General features: G+C 41.9%; 2 protein-coding genes across 2 annotated transcripts in view; one reads left to right on the forward strand and one right to left on the reverse strand.

Moving 5' to 3' along the window:
- Window positions 1–301: 301 nt before the first annotated feature.
- On the reverse strand, window positions 302–16,352 carry ipo9 (importin 9). The gene is made up of 24 exons (XM_044349935.1): window positions 16,057–16,352; window positions 13,333–13,394; window positions 13,068–13,154; window positions 12,749–12,950; window positions 11,700–11,788; window positions 11,241–11,327; window positions 10,847–10,966; window positions 10,386–10,486; window positions 9,971–10,029; window positions 9,705–9,856; window positions 9,517–9,615; window positions 8,670–8,776; window positions 8,347–8,486; window positions 7,944–8,106; window positions 7,360–7,586; window positions 6,952–7,100; window positions 6,370–6,498; window positions 5,828–6,103; window positions 5,486–5,652; window positions 4,991–5,124; window positions 4,731–4,850; window positions 3,257–3,373; window positions 3,028–3,104; window positions 302–1,827 (listed from the first exon to the last, which is right to left on the reverse strand). The coding sequence occupies exons 1-24, from the start codon at window positions 16,214–16,216 to the stop codon at window positions 1,717–1,719; spliced, it is 3,135 nt and encodes a 1,044-aa protein (XP_044205870.1). The 5' UTR covers window positions 16,217–16,352; the 3' UTR covers window positions 302–1,716.
- LOC122981284 (tubulin beta chain) overlaps window positions 15,496–17,965 on the forward strand; it is a 48,379-nt gene continuing 45,909 nt past the window's right edge. Inside the window, exon 1 of the mRNA XM_044349937.1 lies at window positions 15,496–15,754. The gene's annotated coding sequence lies outside the window, so the exon portion shown is untranslated. The remainder of the gene's footprint in view (window positions 15,755–17,965) is intronic.

Genomic DNA, 17,965 nt, shown 5'->3' on the forward strand with positions numbered 1-17,965 from the left:
ACCTTTTAATTCAAATCAAATGAACCCATGAAACATCAAAAGGATAAAGCAGTGCATAACCAAGTACAGTAAATCTGTGGTGCAAACTTATTGTAAACTAAAACACCTTGAATGCTGTTTGAATTTTTTTCCACATAGGAAAAAAGAATATGCAGCACAAAGAAGTTAGTTTGAGGCAGTATGAATGATGATTTTAACACATATCTTAAATTTCAAATTTTATAATGAATGTGATTAAATAGCTGTATTTTATATCTTGATCAGGGAGATTAAAAAAAAAAAAGGAATCTAGAAGCAGATATGGAAATGTTGTCCTTTCGGGACTTTTATTTAGAAATCTTTTAACCCCAAATTTCAAATGGGTACAAGGAAATGACAAGGCTGTGAATTACCATGGCAACAGTGTGAATTACCAAATACCCACCGTACCCGAGACATGACAGCTGGTCTAAGACAGTGGTTCCCAACACTTTTTGGCCTGTGACCCCTTAGAATACAGCAAAGTCGACCTGTGACTGCTCATCACACGTTGCATTGTCTACCGGTTAAATTACCGATTATTCTTGTGATTCATCGGTTAATTGTTTTGCCCACAAAATGTCAGAAAACAGTGAAAAATATCCATTAAAAGCTCCAGACAGTCCAAGGTTACATCTTCAAATGTCTGGTTTTGTCTGACTAACAGTCCAAAACCCAAAGATATTCAGTTTCTCATCATGTTTGACAGAGAAAAGTAATAAATCATCACATTTGAGAAGCTGAAACCAGCTATTTTTCTTTCATTTTTGCTTAAAAATGACTAAAAGGATTATTCAAATATCAAAATAGCTGCTGATTTATGTTCTTCTGATCGATTAATCGACTAACCTTGCAGCTCTAGAAAGAGGACTTATTTTGTTTTATCTGAATAACTTCTGGAGGCTTGAGGAGGTAACACTTGCTTACAAGCTCCAAAATGTTTTTTTTTCTGTATCCTATCCTGTCCCATCATCCAGCGACCCCTTGTGGGAGTCCCGACCCTCAGGTTGGGAACCACTGGTCTAAGAGCTTTTCATTTCCTGTCAGAAACAGTTTTCTGGATTATAAGGCCGCCAATGTTTCTCTCCCTCTCCAAAGATCAGGATGTTCTTTTTTTTTTTTTTTAAACCACTTTCCTTCGATCAATGTAAAGTCTTTAGGAAGTGTTTTTCCATGTTGCATTTCACTCCGTTTATACAGAAACACAAAAATAACGGGCTAAGTTACAAATAGGACATGGCAAAATAGTCCGTTCATATCTCATGATTCACCTGTCCCACTGTGAAGCCTCGACCTCTTTATTCAATCCTCTCGTCCAGCCTGAAGTTACTCCTAAACGTCAGAGGAGGGCGAGAAGACATGCCACCACCCCCCCACCCTCCCAGACTGACCTGACCTTCTTCAGCAGCAGACCTGTGCAGTCTCTCACCTCTTCATCCTCCTCACTTTCACATCTGCAAAGTCCTTCATCCCATCACAAGTATGGAGAAACAGGGGAATTACCGGTAAGTGCATTTGACTCTTCCCATCCCGTCCCCCTTCCTCTGCCAGGCCCATCAATCCCATACTCAAGTTTCTTTTCTTTTCTTTTTTTTGCTATGTTGTTAAATTCATCATGAGAGCATAAGTGATGGGGTAATAGAAGAGGGTTTTGGGGGCGTTGTAGATGAAGAAGATGTCGAGCAGCAGAGGGCGGGGCTAGAGGCCTATAGACTGTAGCGTTTGTCTCTCGGCGTTGTTGAGGTGGCCTGAGAACATGCTGTAACACGGCTGCTGGGCGAACTGTGTCAGGAAGTCCGTCAGGTAAGCCTGGGGGAAAGACAGATGATACAGATACAAGTCAACCATGATGCTATGACTCAGCTGATGCCTGCAGGGCATACGCTGCATCAGGTCGACACAGGGAGAGCGGTGGAACGACGAGGCCTGAGCAAGTTCAGGTTCACATTTACTGAACTGTGTAAAGAACAAGGAGGGAAGCTCTACTTGGATCTGATGGTGATGTAACAGGAAGCAGTTGTTCAAGGTAAGAAACCACTGACCACAAAAGAGGGAATGTCAACAAGACATGAATACAAGTCCTGGAAAATAATGTTGCATGATCATACAGAAGTTGCTCATCAGCAGTTTAAAGAGCATACTGCGTGCTTTATCCTTAAAGACTAATCCACTGGCACCATTTCACCCTAAAGCAAACGTTTAATTGGAGCATCTTCTGATCTGACTTGACATTCTAGGACAGAAAATACTCTCTTGCTTCCCTGACTTGCTGGCGATCATGGCTGCATCTTGCAGTGATGACAGCAGCCGTTCTGAGGGACATTTATAGAGACTTTCAGATGACCTTTAACATTTGTTACAATATCACAAGTGCAGTGATTCCCAGTCTTTTTTTTTGTCTGATGTAACCCCACAGTCACCAGTCTTGACACCAGTGGTCATGTTGTTATTGTTAATTATATAAAAATTGATATTTTTACAATACTTTTTTCATAGAAGACAGAGTGATGTTGACGCTCAATCTCTCATTTTTCAATTAAAGGTTCAATTAAGTATTTGGTTTTTTTGGGGGTATTTTAAATCATCCGTCATCACTTGTAGCCTTTTCCACTGCTCGCTTTTTAAATAGTTTACACACACTCTCAATCACTGCATGTGGTGTTCAGGTGACTCGGGTTGATGGGAGCCATGTCTGGTGCAGTTGGTTAATCATTTCTGATATTTTATTGGTTATTATGACAATAAATACATTTAAGCTCAACCTCACACCGATTTGTAATCTTACTTGTGCATCTATTTTCCTCACTGCAAACACTTGCGTTGGTGTTATGATAGGAACATTTACAGCTCACATACAGAATATCGCTGCAAAGCCTCCAGTAAATCTGGCAGGTGCTTGAATACAGATCCCCCAGATGAAGGACTGCTCTGATTGTTTAACCCACCATGTTGTCCCACTAATGGTTTTATTTGAGATAAGATGTGAAATCAACAGTATAGCATCTGTACCTGCAGATCAATCAGATATATGGGGTCTTTCAAGGCATCTGGATCGTCCTCCTCATCGTCCTCGTAATAATCATCATCTGTAAAACAACCAACATGAATATTTAGGAAACTAAATGTGATAAACAGAGACAAGAAAAGCCACTATAACAGTATCGGCATGAAGTGTTATATATTCATGAAATTGGAAATGAAAATAGAACGCAGGAATATACAAGGTGCTGGGTAGTACCATATTTGTTGGAGGCGATGAGATCAGAAAGCAGCTGCCCTGGGAGTCCTTCATCCTCCTCGTCCTCCTCATCCTCCCCCTCTCCCTCCTCCTGCTCCTCCCACATACCACTGGAATCTGAGACAAACAGTAGATGGTGACTAAAATGTCTGACAACCTTTTCTGTAGTTTGCAATTTTTAGGGACGGATGATAATATCGGCACGTCATCGTATCGGTTGATAAACGCTTTAAAATTAAATATCGGCATCGACCCAAAATGAACATTTCTGCCGATATAACAGGCCAATTTGTTGCCTTCTCACAGCCTCTGTGTGGATCCAACCGGAGCACCTAGCCCCGGTTTGTTATTCAGGTTAAAATGGGAAGAAGCAGCGGGTTGGGCATCTGATTGAAGTGGAGCATACAGAGGAAACACTGGGACCGTCAGGGTGAAACAGTCTGCGCAGGAGATGGATGTACCAATCTGTTTGAAAATTCTTTTTGGTTTATAACAGCGGTCATGCACCTGCGTATTAGGTGCATTACCGTCACCTTCTGCTTCCAAATGCGGACCAGAGATTAAATCCTACACGTTAATCCTGTCTCAACTCAAAGAAAACTCTACTGCTCCACCCACTTGACAGGTTGATTAAAGTTTTAATGCTGAGCTCCTGGACTCCAGTCTTCCTAAGTTCTTCCTTCATATATCGTCTTTCTTTATCATACAATCTATGATTGCATGCATAATAGTCTCCTCAGCCAGGTGTGCATATGTGTGCATATATCGGCATTGGCAAAAATGAGATGGAAAATATCAGCATATCAGATATTGGCAAAAAAATCCAATATTGTGCATCCCTTGCAACTTATCAACCAAATCTGCCACAATCAGGGGTCCATGGGGTGAAGCCCCAAAAACCTCCTGAGTGGCTTCACCTGCAATATAACAAATTCACTCAGACTGTTTATTAGCTAATCATGTATTTGCTGATCTAAGAACTTGTGATGATGTGACAAATGCAGTGAGAAGCCACAGTGAAGCATCTGCAGTTCAAGACTGCATTTACACATTTATATAGTAAAGTAACATCTATTGTGCTACAGGTTTATTTAAACTAGTCAAAAACAGTTGATGCTGCCGACTGTGAGAATCTCTCGGTGATGCATCATTGACTGATTATTGTGTCAGTTGGTTGAGTTTAACGCCAAATATAGTAAATCGATTTCCAAAAAATCAATAAAGCTGTCTAATTGCAGAACAGAAGTTTACATTTAGACAAACTCATAATATGCAACCCCGTTAGATCATGTCCCCCCAAATATTTAAAACATGAAATAGACACAGACATCAAAAGGGGGCAGAAAGGTCACAACTTTGATCCCTCAGTGTTCATGTGACCTGGCCTCACTGAGTGTAACACTGAGCTCTTGCTTTGTCTCTAAAGTGAAGGTCTCATCAGCTGAATGAGCTAAACAGAAGTATTTGTGTTCACCTTGACTCCAGTCTGCTGCGTTCACCCTGCTTGCGTTTGCCTCCACCACTGTTGACAGTTCATTGATGATCAATTTAAAGATCTTCACTAGCAAAGGAATGTTGGTCCATCGCTCTGGATCTATGGAGGAGAAATACAGTAAACGTAAAAACACCACAGAGCTCAGTGTTAACAGTGATACATGATTGAAGCACTGTCCTGTGGTGCATCTAATATCACAGTATCTATAGTATCTATGAGGTCATATCTTGGCGCCTTACTCTTTGCAGATTTGGAGCGTGTGCGGATGCCATCTTCAGGGCTGTAGATCTCTTCTCCCTTCACCACAATGTCCTGGAGACGCTTGTCATCAGTGTTGAGGCTGTGCTGCAGCAGTTTACAGAGAGCCACCGTGCTGCAGGAAAAAAATAGAGGACAAAAGTCTGAGAAATATGGCAAGCACAACTCTGTTTTAGAGCTATACTTGCAGCAAAAACTGTCAATGAATTAGCACCTAAAGCCAGGCCCAATATCATCAAATTGAAGAGCCACAGTACCAGCAGTTTGTTCACATTATGTTTCCATTGGACAAAATTTCACCACTCTGCTCCGTAAGAGGGCTTGATGACACGTTTCTGATGCGAGTAATAAATAAATATTGATCAGAGTGATCACAAACTGTAAACAGTGGATGTGAGCGACGCTAAAGTTTGTAGAGTTTGTCTGGTAGTACGATAATTAACTAAAAATGGTGATTATTGAAAAAGTTGTCTAACCTGACTTTACCCTCGTACTGTCCGTAGAAGAGGTGTTGCCTGCTCATCCACTCTGTCATGACAAACTCAAGGGCAGGTTTCCCCGTCGGGCCGGGTAGACTGCACAGGAACTCCAGCAGAGGTTCCAGCTGGGAGTGAACCAGGTGGGCAAACACCATGATCAGAGACTGCAGAGAGAGAGAAAAGAAAAGAAGTGCAGATGGAGGAAAGCTGAAAAAAAAACTGAGGTGGTGACAGATGGAGAGATAACTGCATCTATTGGAACTGATACAGCAACAAAAAAACAAAGACCTATCTGCATAATCACAGGGCATAAATGATTTTGCGTCTTTCCTTCCTTACCTGCATGACACTCAGAGTCTCAGCTTGCTGCATCTTGCTCAGAATTGCTCGGAGGATCTGGTCCAGCTGTTCTCCGAGCTCGGTGCCCGCCCGAGAGATCAGAGTAGACACCAATCTGCCCACGAAGGCAGCCGTGAACTCGGAGGTCCTGGGGTCCAGCAGCTGGTTGACCACCTGCATGACATACCAGAGGCCGCTATTTCCCTGCTCGTCCCTCCACTGGGCGATCTGCTCGAGGGCTGTGGAGACGTACGCCCGCAGACACTCTCCGCCATTCTGGAGGGAGGACGAAAGTGACAGAGAGAGGGAGTGAGAGGAAGGTAGTCGAATCACAGATGATAGACTTTCCATCAAGCATTTTTGAGTGAATCACATGCAACATATTATAGTTTCATAATCAATGCAATGTTTTTGCTCATTTTCCTTTCTTTCTTCATGTTTTCTATTCAAAACTAGTGTTCATTATGAGAGTGCATGTGCTCATGTCTGGATGACATTAAAAAAAAAATCTACTAAAATATAAGAAACTTTGTTGGGTTTACCTGCATTATAGTGTTATCGTCAGTGCGTAAAGTGCACTGTGCCACAACAGGGAAAGCCTGACACACAAGCATCTCTGAAAGAGGGGGTTTGGTGTTGCGTACCACTGTGGTCAGGATGTCTATGGACGTCTGTGGAGCAGAGAGAGAGAAAGAAAGAGGAAGGGAGGTCATTCTTTTGTGAATCTGAGGAAAAATTCAAGTGATGATACTGCACCTTAAATATTTTTATTTTTTTCTATCGAAGAGCAGGAAATTTCAGTGGAATCTGACCATTTGTTTTTTATATACTTTGTCTTGTGTCACCATCAGTTCAAACTTTCCCCTTGACCCACAAATTTCCCCATGACAAACGGTCAGAAGCCCCAAAATCAAAACAAATCCTTCTAGGATTAATACTTTAATTACCAAATATTATGACAATCTGGACAACAGTTATCTTGTTGTGGACCAAAAGAAAGACCCTGTCACTGTTCTCTTCAAGCAGGACAACAAACATGCTCACATTATTATGCCACCAGCTCCTTCTGGAAGTTGTGATGTTTCTCCACATCTTTGTGTCTCTTTGCACCACTTGTTACTTACAGCACAGAGTCCAGAGGGAATCTTGTCAGGAGGAGCCTGCATGATGCTGACCAGTGTGGGGATGAGGCGCATCTGCATGGGACCCTGGCAGCCTTCAATCTGTGCAAGCTCCTTAAAGATGTCCTGAGCCAGGGACGCCACCACGGGGTCTGAGGAGAAGAGAGGAGACAGGACCTTAGGAAAGATAAGACTAACGTGTTTCTACCTTCACATGTCTATGTTTTCTCTGGGAAGCATCAAGCGAAAAAGTGCTGCACTTTACTAAGAGAAAAATGTGGCACAACACCAGTTCATCCCTCACTTAGTCCAGCTTATCCGTGCACATGCTGAACAATAAAAGACAAACGAATGAATGAAGCTGAATAAAGCAGTAGTTCCTAAGTCTGACAGAGAGGATGTGAGTAATACCGTTGTTATATTTAAGGAAAATAGCAATGGTGAGGGGGCAGATCTTGTTCTCTGCGCTGGTGGTGAAGGCCGGGTCGACGGTGCACACGATGCACAGCGTCTCCATGACGAGGGTGAGCACCTCGGAGCTGAACTGGGCGGCAAGTTGGACCAGTCCTTCCAGGATGCTGGGGAGGAAGGGCTGCAGGACATGGGTGCTCTCTGACAGCTTTAGCTGATCACAGTATCTGGAGAACGACATATTGACAGCAGACATTCATGAATATAAAGTATTTGCTCAACATTTTTATATCTTAATGTTTGTTTACCAACACTTTCTAACTCTTAAAATACTTACTGGAACTTTAAAATGAATCAAAAAAAATAATATGTGCCTATAAACCATGTATAGTAGTGTTCAGCCTTAAAGTCTGTCAGTCTGTCCGATTTCAAATGTTCCTGTTTATGCCTGAGCCTGTTCTGTGGTCTCCGGCTTTTGTGATAAAGCTGTTCATGCTTGCTGTGTGAGATCACTAAAACAACACAAGGATTCTGTATATGGGTGGTGGCTGCGATAAAAACAGTTCAAAACACATCTTGCTCACCCCCAGATGGCCCTGACCGCAGAGATGCGGACTGAGGGCGGCTGGCTGTCATGAAGGCCGCTGACAGTGGCCTGGAGGAACTGCTGGATGAGCTCAGGAGACATGGCTGCTGTGAAACGACTGGCCGCCCACAGAGCCCGGCCGAGGAGGAACGGAGATGCCGCTGGTCAAGAGAAAACAAAAACAGGACGAAGTTGGAGAGAGAAACAATTAATTTGTTTTTATTGGTTATAGAAATACATTATAAATGTCAGTTTTTGTCAGAGATCTTACTGCTGCTGTGTATCTCGAGGAAATATTTTGAGAAGCTTGTGGACTTTAGGTCCGACTGTATGTTTGTCTATGAAGTCATCTGTATCATAAACTTCACGTAAAACCCTCTGAGGGTCAGTTTAGGACTCACCTGCCAGGTTGAGGTCAGCCAGGATAACACTGGCCAGGAAACCGTGCATGTCAAACTGGATGCGACCGTTCTTCACGTTCTCTGTGATGATGGTTTTGACTGAGCCGAGAGCCAACATACAGGCCTCGTGGACCTTCCACCTGGTAAAAAAACAAAACAAAACATGAGACATTGAGGATTTGTCTCACCTACATAATGTGCATATTGTCACTGCAAGTTCAATGGACACAAAGAACAAGAAAAGAAGATGCTCAGAGTCCACAAAGCCAAAAGACCAGACACAGAAACACAGTCGGGTAGAGAAAGCAGGAGTCTCTCCTCACCAGTGCTCATTGTTACTGTTCTTGGCCTGCTCTGCCTCCTGCAGATGTCTGGTCGCTGCCGCTGCCAGCGCTGCTGCGCTCTCGTTCTGAAACTCCGTGGCAACAGCCTGCAAGCAGGAGTCAAAGGTCAAAGTCAAAGCATTATACACACTCTCAGGCTGGACCAGAGAGAGTATTTTTATGAAACCACTGCAAAATTATTAAAGCTGGACTTTTCTGAGCCCTGTTCTACATGTAGGCTACACTGCTCAGCCCTCTTATGTTTAAACTCTGCGTATAGACATGCACACTGTTCATAGTAAACGACCCTTTCAAAGGAGTAGGGCAGGTTAGCAGCTGACATCGGAGTTTGCGGAGGCTGTGTGTGTAGGAGAAGAAAGAGGAGAGTAAGACAGTGTGTTTCTTCAGGACTATATGAAGAAAAAAAATCACCTAGCAGGCATGAATGTCCTCTTATCCTCTGCAATCTGTACTTAGCAACGCAAAACTGAAATGATATAAATTTCTTCTAGCTCTAGTGGACAACGCACTGAATGCAAAATTTTGTTTCTTATGAGACGAAAATTGGGTTCTGCTGATCAGTTTGGAAAGCAGTGGGTGTGATAAACATCAACTTTGAGGAAGATTCAGATACCCCTCAGGCTAAAGATGGTTTTCTGTGTAGAAAAAACACATATCTATATAATTACACAAAACCAGTAGAGATTGATGTCAGAAGATGAAGAAGGGGTGAGATGTAGTGAAGGAGTTATTTTAATTTGGGCTTTAAAAAGTCACATTTTGTGTGTTGCATATTCATGCAGCATTGTTGTGACTTTAGAGTAAGAGTTGTATGTTTTTCTCTCACCAGCAGCAGGTCCTGAGCAGAGATCCTAACAGAGTAGGAGAAGGTGTCATCATCCTCATCTTCTACAAACTGCTGAGGGTTCGCCGTCCACACTTTGATCTGAACAAAACAACAGGGCAAAAAAAATCATCTCATCTCATTCACTCACCCAGTAACTTCAACCACATGTGTTGCAGTCGTTTTCTCACCTGGTCCTCGGTGATCTGCATGTAGAGGATGATGTAGTAGATGAGCTCGGGCAGGGCCTTCTTCACTGTGCTCTTGAACTTGTTGTTCTCCAGCAGCGTGTGGACAAACTCGAAGATGCTGAACACCAGATTCTCAAAACCCAGAACTTCACCTGCAAAAAAACAAAACCAAAACACAGTTGAGAAGATGCTCTTACAAGTAAATTTATAACATGGTCACTGCTGTCAAGCTCATGTTATATGAAGCAGTGAGAGCAGATGCTCACCATCTGAGTCTACTGGATCATCCACTTCCTCTGTGTCATTGACCTCTGTTCTAACATAAGTGAACATGTGGTTAAGGAACACTCAATTTCAGTCTCCTCAGTTTCAGGTTTTCCTGTCCTGTTCATTCAGTCTAATAGAAAATGTATGCACAGTCTATTAGGGAAGTAGAATTTACTGTAGGTGTCCATCACAACCCACTGCAACATGCAAAAGATCCTGCTGAACAAACGGCAGTTTTGTTATCAAAAACAACACAAGCTCAGACCACAAGTGTGTCTAAAAGGAAGTCAACCCTCTAGTTTAGTAGTGTTCTTTAACCCCAAATGTATGCAACAATCCTTTTAGCATTTATGGACAGCAGTGATGGTAACGGCATGACACCAGCTGGTACACAGTTGGTGTTGTAAAGGATATAAAGCAGCACTTTCAGTCAGTGTATTCCATACAATGGGTAATATCTGCTGCATAGACGACACCATGGGTTTGGGGAAGTTCTTTACCAACGCTGTCACTGCCTGGAAGAGGGAGAATAAGAAGAAATACAGATTTAAAGGCTCAATTGTAACTATTATAAATCTTATGATTTCTACTGCCAGCTATATAAGTGACAACTACCATGTGTCACAATCACACTACAGCTCAAACATACAGTACGAGATACTTTGTTAAATAACTACAGATTTTACAACTTCATATTTTGTGCATTTATTTTTGAACAGTTTTACTTTGCCACTATCTTTTCTAAACTCATAAAAACTGCAGGAAATAAAATACTCCTCATTAACAGCTCAACGTACAAGTTTCTGTTGTTAATACTTTGACACGTTAGACAGTCACACTACACACTGACTCCAAGCCTCTTTCCGGCCTCTCACCTTGAGGACTTCCATCTTCAGACCGCTGTCAGACGAAGGTCCATCAGGCATCTGCAGAGCCTGTACAAACGCTTCTGTGAACTGCTGCACCACAGGGAAGATCAACGCTTTGGCTGCACCCTAAACACACACACACACACACACACAAACACGCACACAGTTACAATAAAAACACAGTATCGACAAGTTACTCATCTATGTCACTTCCTTTATACAAAAAATAAAAACATAAATGTGATACTGGAGTAACTAGAGCAGCACAACAGTGATTATAACAAACAAACCATCCTCTGTCATAAATTCATTTTCCACTGCAAAAAGAGGTTTAATCAAAAGTCAAAACATCCGTTAATACAATTAATTCAAATTAAACATCTTGCTGTAACTTCCTCACCTTTTCAAGCTCCTCAATAGCACAGATGAGGTTGGCACAGGTGGTGAATATCTCCACCGCTCTGGATCGGGTACGAATACTGTACACCTGCAACAGTGAGGAATATTACAATGAGTCCAAATAAAGAATGAAATGCAAGTCCACAATTAATAGATAGTTATGATAAAAGGCTCCCAGCAGTGCAAAGTAGTACAGACAAAAAAAACACTCTTTTCTCTCACTGACACGTTGACAAAATGTGTGTATCCAGACAAAAAAGAACCTAAAAGACACCTGCATTAAATAACCCTTTTTTATAAACAATAGTTCAAAGAGACATTTGCTTCACGTTGCATCTCAATGCAGCTTACATGTGAGAACACAGACTTTCCAAAATGTCTCTTCACAATGAATGCATATCATCTTTTCCTTTCTTATTCACATTATTCGTATATTGTTACACAAGAGTTGTCGCAGCACCTCGGCCATAGTAAAGATCTTGTACATCTCAGGTAAGATGACTGGAGCCACCAGCGGCATCTGTGTGTCCGTCACCTCCCGAGTAAACTCTAGAAACAAACGAAAAGATCATCGCATAAACAAAAAAGGAAAGAAGATGAAACATGTATTTGTTGCTCAAATTATGATTATTTCACAAGGGGATTCAAGTGTTTGTGTTTTATTTTGACTTCAAAAGAAACAGAGAAATAGGATGGCCTTTATGTTTAATGTGCAAGTGCAGTTTAATGTCTTATTTTTTAAATGCCTCTTAATGTTTTTTTCTCATGTGTATAGCACCCTGAGTTACAACCACTGTATGAAAAGTGATTTACAAATACATGAACTTGACACCTGACTCTCCATGTAAAATACAACATGACATTTGGTCAACACAACACACACTGACAGATACAGAGGAAGCCCACTTTTTCTCTGAATACTGGGCACTGATTTGATACCAGCTCTGTTTTTACTGTAAGTTATTTGGGATGTTAAGGCAACATGAGACTTACTATACATAGATATTTTTCAACTATAATGTACTAGAAAGTTTTTTTTAAAATAGCATTGTTATAATTTTATCAAAACAATGACTAAAAACGGTGTTCATTTATTAGCGAATATAAGTTTAAACTCAAATTACTCTGAGCTGAATGTAGGTTTGTAGTGATATAAACATGTTGATGCTCATGTATAAACAGATGTATCAGAGCTCTTATGCTGCATCATGCATCTAATAGCTGAACTGGAGTTTCTCTTCAAATCCCTGACAAAGTGAAATGGATGTAAATTGCGTATTTCTTGTAACTTTAAAATTTCATCTTTTGGCATTGATGATGGTAGTTTCAGAATGTTAACAATGAAAACTGCTTTTCCACTTGTGAAAAATAAACTTAAACTGTATTCTCATGATCTAGTATCTTCACTGCATCAAATTTAGGTCACGTTTTCTCAGGATTTACCAACATGTTTTCGAGAATGTACATGTAGAGGGGTCAGTGTGCGTTCATGTGTACATCATTACATACCTGTGAGGACCCTCATGGCCCCGTGCACAGCGTTGACATTTCCACTGACCAGCATCTCCATCAGCAGGGTGAAGAGCTGCGGCCAGGCCTCGGGCCAGTCCCAGTGGGCAATGGCCGACACGGCGTATGCGACACTGGAGCGGACTTTGCTGATCGCCTCTCGCAGACCACCCGGCAGCAGCTCTCTGATGGCAGCTTTAGCCTGGAGGGGGGAGAGCAGGAGTTTGGCTTCAATCCTTTTGAGGTCAGAGTGAGGAAAGGTTGAAACTTCTGCCAGCAGCAGACAAAAGAAATGTATTTAAGGTGAAGAATGCTTTACCTGATCTGTGGTTTCAGGAGGCCTAAATTTCTCAGACTGGGAACACCAGTGAGTCTCCACATACTGCTTCAGGATGACTGATGCTAACTGCAAACACACAACAACACAGTCTTAGAAGGGTGAGGGTGCTTTTAGTTAAGTAGCACATCAGTAATGCATGCAGTTTAAATAATGTACAACACATTAACAGATCACGATCAATAATGTCAGAAAAGATGTCTAAGCAAAGGATGTCTACTTGGGTTTTTCTCCCCCCTTTACTCACCTGACGGATGGCGAGCGCTCCCTGAGGGTCAACTGTGAGTTCTGCCAGGTGGACACCAAACTCTACAACACGGAGGACAAAAATTAATTAATTAAGAAAATAAAAATCCAGCTTATAGCACACAGTGAAAGATAACAGCAAGCTCAGAGCACGGCTTACTCCAGTCAGATACACGCGGGAATCATATCGAGTAATGGGATGAAGGTAGGAATCATGAAACTTAACTGATAACAAAAGGCTTTTGAGGGCTTTATTTCCACAACACTGAATCACACAGTTTGGATGTAATGATTATTAGACTAATTAAAAAGGAGAAACTAAAAACAAATCTCATATATCTCAATATGCAAAGATCTACAGTATCAACAAAGGCTGTGATTACGGCAAAAGCTGACTAGAATCCACTATTTTGTGTTTAAAATATAGGCTATAAAAGTTGTTGTTATATCTCAAGCGGTTTAGATCATTTGTTTTCATGTTGACGTTAAAGAGTCTTTTCCTGTTAAAACATGAAAACTTATGTTTATATTTTTAAAAATGTTCCTAACAATAAAACAGTGGGACATTCCCAGCTGAATTCATGGGAACACAAGATAACTGACGATGATACCGAGTGAGAAAACACGAGCAAGCTTTAATATACAAGCAGAATTTTGTAAAACATCTGGTCCAACAAACAAACATGTGACAGTCTCATAGCTGGAGCTGAACATAACGAATGTGCAGGTATGTTGTTGAGAGCCTCTGAACCACAACGAGTGACGACATAACATAATTTTGGATCTGAGGCTTAATACAGTGCTATAACCCACAAGCTTTAAAACTAACAGCACACGCTGGTTTGAACCTGGCCTGACAGGCATGCAGAGTGTGAGAGATAAACACAGAGTTCAGGATCAGCATCAACCTCAGCTCTCTCTGACTGGGTTTTACTAAGAGTGACATCAGGCGCCAGAAGACAATGTTAGTGCTGACAATCCTACTGAGCGGCTGCCTTAGAGAGGGGCCAGCGGAAAGGGTCAGCCTCGCTGCGACACTACAGCACAGCCGCCAGACAGCGCGCACAATTAGCCTTTGACCAGGGGCACGAGGATTGCAGGACAGACAATGGAAATGAGAATAAGCTACAGCCACTACGTACTGTATCCATCCATCCATTCATCCATCCAGGGCACAAAATTAGCACCAGACACCAGCAAAACGCTGGTGAAATATGCAAGTGGCTGGTAGATTTGAACATTCACTAGCCATTTAGCTGGTGGACAAAAAAGTTAATTTTGCACCCTGCATCCACCCCATTGAATTATTTGTCAAATTAAATGACAGTAGTTTGATATGGATATTATTACATAGATTATATCACTATGTTTAACATCCAAGGTCCCTGCAAATCCATCATCTTGATTTTGAAACCTTTAATGGCCATTTTGATAGAAAATAGACCAATTCTGCCACTGCTGAACAGGAACAGAATAGTGACGAGCTGTTCAACTGTTACTTTGCCTGCCAGAGGAGACATTGCTTAATTGGTTTAATTTCTCTTTTTCTGTCATAAGTGTGCTACGAAAAGGCACAACTTAAGACTTGAAGCAAAGTGCACTCCATGAGATAAAATGCACTGCATTCAGCTGCATTGAAAACCATTTCAGGCCTCGTTGGATATAATTTCAGATACTTTACTAGACTTTTTCAGGGCTTGAAGACACCTTCATAACACTTTGACTGTTTTTAAATGATGACTAATATGAGAAGTAAGGTGCAACTCTGCTGACATTATTTTCCATTTACAGCCTGCATGTGTGCATCATTTCCAACTCTGTCAACACACCTTAGACTGGAGGAGCGAGGAAGAGCACATATATAACACATATTTAATTCAATAATGTGATGGATTAGGCGGGACCCGCGGGAGAAGCCCCCCTAGGGAGACATCTTCGCGGGAAAATATGTCAGTTTGGCATTCAGTAGTTGCCATAGTGACCGTGGGATCAATTAATAGTCAGTTTGGGAGTCTAACAAGTTTTAAGCAACAAACTGAACAAATACTGTCGCTCCTAAGATGTTACAACAGCAGTAAGTTACCTCGGGAGGCTAACGGTGTCTGTTGAGGACCGCTGCTGTCATACCCCCGTTACCATGTGACGTTATTAGATTCTACTGTTGCTATAGTGACAATAATTAGCTAACCGCTACACCCCAGCACATTAACGGTCAATATAACATAATATATCGTTAACGGAACGGGTTTTTTTCCTTTGAAGAGGGAGCCTGAGGAATAAACCCTGTTGCTGTGCAGATGAGGCCGGGGTCCGCACACTCCACATGTGCTGTAACAGTACTCACTAGCTAACGGTTAGTTTAGCTGTGACTTGTCCCATCACATCGGGCTGTCAGAGGGGAACACGACCACCCAGAAGTCGAGGTAAGGACAGCACGTTTTCATGAGCTTTCAAGCTACATTAGTCATTTCTAACTTCTTGACAGTATGGCCTAACGTTAGCTACCGGGAGCCGAGACTGTTCCCCGGCTAACGTTTTGACTGTTAGCTATTCCTCAACCTTAGTTAGCCAACACAGTCAAAGTTAGCAACTATGAAGGCAGCAGACAGCTGCCCGCATGGTGCCTCTCTCCGCAGAGGCCCCATGCCGTTACTGAGTGTGGGCAGCCCGGCGAAGCTAGCCACCGTAACTGCCCCAAACTAGACGCCCGCTGGCTACCACTCACCCTCTGTCACTTCCAACACTTTGATCTGCTCCTCCGCGGCGGCGCGCACTTCTTGAACCGGGGACAGGATGGCCGTCAACGTCTCGATCAGAGCCTCTTTTAGTCCCTGCTGGACCGGGCCGGCGGCCGAACCGGACCGAGCACTACCCACCGCACTCATGCCTGCTGTGCGTTCACCCGCAGCCCGCTACAGAGTCAGTCTACCACCACCACAACGCGGGGAGGAGCAGAGAGCCACGGCCACAGAGGCGAAGCGCGCCAATGCATGGAAACGTGGAGGCGGGGTTTAGCAAGAGGAAGCGGAGGAAGCACACTTTTTTGGGTGCGTGTGTGTGTGTATGTGTGTATGTGTGTGCGTGTTTGTGTCTGTCTTTGTTTTTAAACTCTGGCTCCCTCTTGTGGAGTGGGGGAAACGCTTTAGTTTAAAAGGATAGGTTCACAATTTCTCAAGTCCACTAAAACAAATAAATGTATATTGACACGTTTTTCTTGCTGTAACTATTCACACTGGTCCCTGCATCCCTGCATAAAGCACTTGTGAGGTAAGTGTAAGTGATGACTGACAGAATCTACAGCCCTCCCTCTGTGAAAAGTGTATTTAGAAATTCAATTAAAGCTAATGAGGCTTTTAGTCAAATCAAATCAATATCTTTCAAAATTAGTCTTTTTAGTGCCAAATTTAGTGCCAAACTGAACAGGAGAACACTGTCTGCCGAGACACAAAGAGGGATTTTTTAATTTATTTTTTTACAAAAAAGACTAACTGTGGAAGATGTCCACTTTATTTGATTAAACTAAAATGACTGAAGCCTCATACTATCTTAACATTTATATACGTTTTTGCTCAAGATGAAGACTGTGGATTTTGTCCCCCATCATTTACATTGTAAACACATTCGAAGGGGATCTCCTAATGGTCAGTATGAACAGGAGAAATGATTACAGCGAGCAAAACCTGTTCATTTTGGTACCTGACTATTATTTTAAGACAGACTTGAAAAAAATGTGAACCTACCCTTTAATTGCTGTCTGAAATATTACAAGGTCACCCACCAAAGTTATTGACGACATCCCAGTAAAAGTTGTTTTTGGGTTTTTTTTTTGACCACCCAAGAGTTGTTTGTAGTAAACTGTGACTAAAATCTTGAAAGCTGAAGAAAGACAGTTTTGAGTGAATCTACACCAAATCACAGAATCAAAAACTGTTGTTGCACTGCCCTCTATGGATTACATTTTGCAGGCATGGTGCAGTTGTGACCACACCCCAACAACTGCTAAATTGAGCCTTTCAGGGATGTAAAACACCTACTTTGACATCACTGGTTCAGATTGTAGCCATAAGTGCAATGTAGGATAACGTCAGGTAGTTTGGGACACTCTTTGGTAGAAAATTCTGAAGACTACCTTAAGTGTTACTTTTAGGGACATTATGGGTCTCTGCTATATAATCTACAAAGAAAATATGTTGCCAAGTAAAATACTTATAACTTTGGACCTTCAAACACATCAAGAACCCCCACCTCACTCTGATGACATGTTCAAGTAAAATGGGATAGCTGGTAAGGTAAAATGGGACAGTCACTGATGGTTGGTTTCAAATAGGGTGATGTGAAAGTTGGCTGGTTGAAAATTGTCAGCTAATTAGGCCTGTAAATTCCTTACAGGCCTAATTAGCCTACAGTTTTCAATCTTTTTTTAATGAATAGTTAGGTTACATTAACGATTTAATGAGTTAATGACTGCACTGATAAATGGATTTCACCATTTAAAAAACAAACATGAAATACAATTATTATGTAACATGTAATATGACAGGGTGGCACACAATAACATGGTAACTCATGATTTTATGGCAGCTGGTAGCCTGGAGACATGCCGGTTTCACTTCAATAAAATGTCCCATTTTAGC

This window comes from Thunnus albacares, chromosome 4, assembly GCF_914725855.1.
Source record: "Thunnus albacares chromosome 4, fThuAlb1.1, whole genome shotgun sequence".
NCBI classification, from domain to species: Eukaryota; Metazoa; Chordata; class Actinopteri; order Scombriformes; family Scombridae; genus Thunnus; species Thunnus albacares.